Source organism: Nannospalax galili, unplaced genomic scaffold, assembly GCF_000622305.1.
Source record: "Nannospalax galili isolate Female #2095 unplaced genomic scaffold, S.galili_v1.0 scaffold683, whole genome shotgun sequence".
NCBI classification, from domain to species: Eukaryota; Metazoa; Chordata; class Mammalia; order Rodentia; family Spalacidae; genus Nannospalax; species Nannospalax galili.
This window is the reverse complement of record NW_008349093.1, coordinates 129445-136623: the sequence shown is the minus strand read 5'-3', so window position 1 is coordinate 136623 and position 7179 is coordinate 129445. Positions and strand designations below refer to the sequence as shown.

Genomic DNA, 7179 nt, shown 5'->3' with positions numbered 1-7179 from the left:
TCAAGAAATTCCAATGGACTCTCATATGAACATTTGAAAACTGCCCTGTTCTGACTTTTTTCTAGTTCCCTATATAGAACTTATAATGCTAATTACTCTTACCTTTACTTCTCCTTCACATCTCCTATTCATGATTCAAGGACTTTCTTTTCCCCTAAAGATAAGAGTTACGCAATTTGGGAGTCCTTTAGATATACCCACTGAAGGGGTACTCCAATTGCCTCACCCTGCGTCCCTGTTCAGCATGGAAGAAGCCAGAGTGGTCGGCATCCCTATTCCCTACTGGCAATTTGGGTAACCCCTTCAGAGGATGGCATGATAAGACTAGTAGGTAGGAATTGGCTAGGCCATTAGAGTAAAAAGACCCCAAAGAAATGTAACCAATTTCTTGGCTAAATGTCAAAATGTCCTTGGGCCTGTTAGCAACGTACTCTGTTCCAAGGCCAAAAACGTCAAAAGCATTTGGAGCTTTTCTCTAATCCTTAAAAGATTTTAGGGTTACCTCTTCAGAGGGGGGAATGTTGGAGGGGAGGGAGTGGGCATGGATTTGATCATAACACCTTATACGCACGTATGAAATTCTCAATAAAGTTTTTGTAAAAATTAAAAAAAAAAAGGCGTCCCCCCATGCCACCCCTCCCGTCCCCTGGGGACAACCTGTGAGGACTAGGAGGCACAAGGAACCAAAGACAATGCCAATATCTAAAGACCCAGGCAAGTGCCGGCACCTCAGTGGAAATAAGGAGCCAGTGGGAAGGTGCCCTGTGTGGCCCTGACAACGTGCAGGCCCCTCTTTCTCTAATGCAGAAGTGAGAAACTGGAAGGGTTGGGCATCATATCAAACACGCCTTTAATCCCAGCACTCTGGAGGCAGGGACAGGTGATCTCTGTGAGTTCAAGGCCAGCCTGATCTACATAGTCAGGCAGAGCTACATAGTAAGACCCTATTTTTTTCAAGTGAGAAACTAGAGGTGCCCAGTGAGAGCATGGGCCTCCAGGGAGATGCCAAGTAAGAACAAAGTCACCCACACCCACACAGTCCTGGAGGCCAGGGCACAAGTAAGAACAAAGTCACCCACACCCGCACAGTCCTAGAGGCCAGGGGCACAAGTAAGAACAAAGTCACCCATACCTGTACAGTCCTGGAGGCCAGGGCACAAGTAAGAACAAAGTCACCCACACCCGCACAGTCCTGGAGGCCAGGGCACAAGTAAGAACAAAGTCACCCACACCCGCACAGTCCTGGAGGCCAGGGGCACAAGTAAGAACAAAGTCACCCGCACCCGCACAGTCCTGGAGGCCAGGGGCACAAGTAAATCTTGAGAAGAAAACTAAGAATTTTAAGGATGGCCAGATTTAGGAGAGGGATGACAGGGAGTATACTGGAGACTACTGGAAGGCTAAGATGCAGGTATAAAGTCAGGGAAGAGAGGAAGGAAAAACATTCAAGGGCTATCCACAAGCCAAAAATTTTAGAAAGTCAAGAGTCATGAGATGGGAGGAAGCTGGAGAAAAATGGGAGAGTTCCTAACATCTAGGCCAAAAAAAGAGGGATGAGGAAATGACAACCACACTAGGTAAACCAGGCCCATAGTTCATGAGTGTACACACATACACATATACATACATGCATTCACAGATACCTTCATAGACCCACATCTATCACATACATACAAACATGATCACAGACATGCACATATAGACATATATACACATGCACAAATATCATAGACACAACAAACACATTCACATACTTATAGATCTATGCACATTCACTCTGACATCCATTTGGACTGACCATGGGATGCTGGTAGCCACTTAGAAAGCTCTTCCTGTCCTCCTCACAAGCAGATTCATTATAACACAGAGCCTTGCTCCACTGAGTCTCAATCTTTTCTGTGTATGAAGATCCCTTTTTTTTTTTTTTTTTTTGTCTTTTTGAAGCAGGGTCTCCCTGTAGCCCCAGCTGTCTAGCTGTCCACTATGTAGACCAGTCTGGCCTTGAACTCACAGAGATCTGCCTGCCTCTGCCTCCCAAGTGCTGGGACTACAGGCATGCGGCACCATGCCTGGCTTTTGAAGATCCCTTTTTAAATCCAAAAGCTTTATGGAAAACCTACATACTACACACACACATACACACACACACACACACACACACACACAAATGGTTGTATTTTTAGTCTCTATTAGTTAAGAATACATAATATGGGGCTGGAGAAATGGCTCAGTGGTTAAGAGAACTTGCTAGACTCGGGTTCAATTCCCAACACCCACATGCTAGCAACCATCCATAACTCCAGTTCCAGGGGAGCCAATGCCCTCTTCTGATCTCCATGGGCACTGCACAACATGGGTGTACTTACCTACATGCAGGCAATACACTCATACATGTAAAACTAAAATAATAAAATGTTTTAAAAGGCTATACAATACATAATAACAAAGATCTACTATGAATTCAATCACATCCTAAAATAATTTGTATTTTACTCATCACTATAGCAACCATATTAAGAAAATAGAAAATTGCCAGGCATAGTGGTACATGCATTTAATCCCAGCATCCAGGAGGCAGAGATTTCAGGCCGGCCTGTTCTGCATAACAAGTTCTAGGCCAGCCAGGTGCTACATAGTGAGACCTTGTTTCTAAAAGAATTTCAGAAAAAAAAAAAGAAAAGAAAAGAAACTGCGCCTGCCATAGCAATTCAGCCTTAAGGAGTCTGCGGGGTGAGGAGGTATAGGAGAGGTATAAGCGGCTTAATGTCGGCCTCTTACCGTGTAGGTGGGGCCCTGGATCCAATAAGGATGTCCTGGCCTGGAGCCAAGGGACTGGACAGGGAGCCAGGCCTACAGGACGTGGTCTCTGTAGGCACCCGGGCCTTCGGGATGGGTGGGATCACGATGCCTCCCAGAGACTTGTGCATCTCCTCATCATTGCAGTGCAGGTATTGCCGGGAAATCTGCACCTGGGAGCAGAAGGGGTTCTGGTCCAGGGAAGCATCCAGCTGGCTGCTCAGCTCCCAGGAACCTCACACAGGGTGTCTCCTTCTGCCAAGAGCCAGCAGGAGAAGGGGTGCTGGGAAGTAACCTCTGGCTTCCCTTTTTATTCAGAACCTGTCCCATCCCTCCTGGAAGTTCATTGTTTCCCAAACACTCCAGGCGGAAAGACTGGCAAGGTTTTTTGTTGTTTTTATTATTGTTTGGATATTTTTGTGTGCGTGACTACCAGAAAAATCTTTGAACATCAGAACTGGAGGGGACCCTCAAAACTATGTGATTCACACCTCTATTTGCAGAGATACACAAAATAGGGCCCAAGGAGAGGGAATGTTTTGTCCAAGGTTATTCAGGAGTGAGGGGCAGAGCAGAAACCAGAACCCAAATCTGAGGCCCAGCCCAGCCTTCTGTTCCCTCTGCCAACTCTGGTTTAAACAGGCGGCCAGAAAGCTGGGGGATTCTGAGACATGAATACCAGGAAGGCCTGGAGACCACCAACTCTAGAACAGATGGTCTTGCAGCCCCTGAATTTCTGAGGGAGCCACCGAGAAGTCCCAGGTCAGCTGTGGAAGGTCTGAGGCACTGTAGGGGGAAGAAATGAAATGAGAGCCTTGAGCATCTCTTAATGCCACCCTGACCTTGAGGGTAGTCCTGAGACACCTGCAGAGATGCACAAGGCACAGGGACAGGGGTTGGTAAAGGAAGAAAAGACAGACAGAAGAACAGCCTCAGGAAAGACTCAGCTGTGCAGCTTCCTTACCTCCTGGGCACCAGCTCTCGAGTCCTGGGAATCCTGCCTGCTCCCAGGAGGGTCCAGGTCCTTCTCCTTGGCACTGTTGGCCTCAGGGGTGGTAGGGATGCTCTGGATGGGAGGCATCGGCCTGGGTACCCTCAGCAGCCTCTGCGAAGTGGTACGGGGAATGGTGCTCCTCAGAGGAACTCCTTTGGGGCCTCCCCCAGGATCCAGAGAGGCTGAGGGTGGGGTGAGGAATGAGTTAATGCCTGGAGCATGGGGAGTGGAGAGGGATTCCTGTGCCTCCCCCAGGCTCTTGTGTCCTGACTGAGACTATAAACAGAGAGCACTCTGCCCCTAGCCCCAAGCCAATCCTCACTAGAACACTGAGCAAGGAGAGGGCACTCAGTGTCCTTTTCTATTCCAATAGAATTTGGTAGAAATGCCAATCAAAGGTGAAAAGACAAGATCAGCACCAGGTCATGAGAGTGGATAGAAGGTTCTAATACCGGGGAGAAGCTGTATGGCTCATGACAAGTCTAACACTGTGTTCCTGAGTTCACTACTATGCTTTGACTCAGAAATGCTCCCTGCAGGCTCACGTTTAGGGCACTTGTTCCCCAGCTGATAGCGCTGTTTCGGGGAAACTGTGGAGGTTTTAGGAGATGAAGTCTAGCTAGAAGATGGAGGGAGTGGGTTGCTAGGGACAGGTCTTTGAAGGTTAGAGCCCAGCCCCTTGTTCTAGTCTTATGCTTAGCTTCCTGGCCTGCCTTGATGTGAGCAGCCTCCAAACGCACGTGTCCAATGCCATGAACTGAGCTATCCCACCATTCCTTCCCCACCATACCAACTGAAACTGTGAACTCAAATAAATCTTTCCTCTCTTCAGTGATTTCTGTTGGATATTTTGGTCAGAGATGTGAAAGAAATAATACATTCACTAAGACTCAAGAACACCATTTCAGTAAAATGCCAAGCCAGGGCCAGGCAGATGACAGGGGCCAAACAATCATTCTGGTCCCCCTTATTTTTCAGCTAATGTGGGGTGCAGCTGCCTTGACACTCCTTACCTAGCCTAAAAGAACAGACGACCCCCTTCTAGCATGTCTGCTAAACTTCATCCTCACCACCCCCTGCCTATCCCACGTAGTAGCATCCCCTTAGCAAGTATCCACTAACCAACCAGTCCCTGCAGACCCCAGAAAGCCTGAACACCTGCTAATCCTCATAGCCTGGGTGGCCTGGGGTCCCTGGCCTCAGAGTGAGTAGGTGGGCAGGGCTCACCTTGAGAAGATGCCGCCACGCCTTCTGAGAGCCGCCTCTTCTTGAGTTTGTCCTTGATCTGGATAGTATCCCGGGCCACACTGCTGGCCTCTGATTCCAGCAAGGGACTGGCAGCCAGGGGGTGGGGCCCCAGGGCCAAAGCTCTGAAGTTCCTGGGGTAGCCATTCCTGGCCTGCCAACCCTTCAAAGGAACATCAAGTTTGAGCCTATCCTGGTCCACATCTCCACTCAAAAGCTGTGATGGCTTCTCATTGCTCAGCAAGACACTTGGCATGGGCTGTAGAGAGGCTGAAGGAAACAGAGACACAGTGGCTTGGTAGCCAGGGCCCAGGGTAGCACCCAGGCACCAGCAAATTCATTAGTCTTCAGAATAATCAGTCACATGCCTGGTGAGCCCCAGTCATTCCTTGTTTCGGTCCTTCCTAGAGCCATTTATTCATCAATGGTGCCTATGAAACACCTACCCCTAATGAGACTCATATCATGAGATCCTCAGGGAATGAAAGGGGATCCATACACAGTCCTATCACTTAGACAAGAAGTCCTAAACACTTAGGAAAGGCCATCTGCCCAGAGACCACCTCCACCAGCCTCCAAGATCCAACAAGTATGTTCAGTACCATCGAGGGCTGACAATATTAAACAGAGTTCAGAACAAGTCGTGCTCATGTGCAGACTTCAGTTCACTCAATTCTTCATTCAACCCACACTTAATGGCACCTTCAGTGCTGAGCACTGCCCAGGCAGTAGAGGTATAAAGGTGAGTGGGACATAGCCTTTTTGATTAAGGGACTTTCCATGTATTAGAGAAATAAGCCCAATAACAGGTTCAAGGAAATATAAGATGTGTTCTAAGTTACAGAAACAAAATGCTCAGTGCACTTGACAGTGGTAATCTAGAAGGCCTTGGTGAAGTGCTGGGCTTCAGAGGAGCCCTAGAGCCCAGGAGGGCAGGTAGAAGGGTGGGCAGGGAGCTTTCAGTTCTTCTGTATTATGACTCTTCTTGGAGTCCCTTAACATAAGTCCTCATACTGATACCAGTTACTAGATTGTTGCTAGCATTCGACCCGAGGACAGCCAAACTCTCAAGCAAGCCATAGGTCTGCAAGAGGGCTGGCCTGAGAGCACACAATTAACCAGAGCCATGGAATTAGCCACTCAGAGCAGAGGGATCAAGCTGCCATGCTAGCAACTCCCACTTCCTACTTCACACCTGGTATCTTCCAGAGCCCAATGTGCATACCACCAGAGATGCAGGCCCCTAGGGACCAGACTACCAGGGATACAAGCATGCAAACCCCCCAGTGATGCAGACCTCCAGAGATGCAGATCCCCAGGGATGCAGACCACCAGGGATGCAGATCCCAAAAGATGCAGGCCCTCAGGGATGCAGGCCCCCAAGGGTGCCAATTTTGTTTTCCTAGAGCTTGTGAGACATCAGGTTCCCAGGAGGGCTAGGCAATGCTGAAAGGACCACTTCCCTATTCCTAGAGTCTCTGTCTGTCACCCCCCACCCCCTGAGGCACAGAGCTAAAAGAACTGAGGAGAACCAAAGGACATTTTGTAGGGTTTTTGTTTGTTTTTTGTTTGTTTTCTTCTCTATTCTCTAATCCTTTTTGTTTTTTTAAATTTATTTTTATTGAATTTTTGCAAATTTCATGCAATGTGTTTTGATCAAATTTAGATCCCCTCTCCCATCTGCACCCCCTACTACCCCCTGCTAATTTCATGTTCTCTCTCTCTCTCCATATATATATATATATTCAAACTTGTGTCCCCAAATGCCCTTCGGTATGAGTCCATCCACTGGAACCAGGTCAGCCTACCAAGTCTGACCCTTAAACGAGCTATCAGTTACCTCTAAAATAATTTTGAAAAACTAAGGCCAGGTGTGGTGGTGCTCACCTTTAATCCCAGCACTCAGGAGGCAGAGGCAGTGGATCTCTGTGAGTCCAGGCCAGCCTGGTCTATGTAGTGAGTTCCAGTCCAGCCAAGATTACATAGTGAGATCCTGTCTCAAAGAAAGAAGGAAGGGAGGGAGGGAGGGAGGAAAGGAGGGAGGAAGGAAAGAAGGGAAAACTGGATCTTTGACTAGGCCACAGAAAAGAACTCTGGTTGGGCAGAGTGAATTAGAAATAAGGGTAGCACACAATTGAGATACA

The 7179-nt window shown here is 48.1% G+C and overlaps 1 protein-coding gene across 1 annotated transcript in view; it reads right to left on the bottom strand.

Annotated features, from left to right (window-relative positions):
- Positions 1-7179, bottom strand: part of Togaram2 (TOG array regulator of axonemal microtubules 2) — a 56886-nt gene that overhangs the window by 45832 nt on the left and 3875 nt on the right. Inside the window, exons 3-5 of the mRNA XM_008846486.1 lie at positions 5018-5305; positions 3761-3972; positions 2779-2969 (exon numbers count right to left, since the gene is read on the bottom strand). Coding sequence (XP_008844708.1) covers positions 2779-2969; positions 3761-3972; positions 5018-5305 — 691 coding nt within the window. The remainder of the gene's footprint in view (positions 1-2778; positions 2970-3760; positions 3973-5017; positions 5306-7179) is intronic.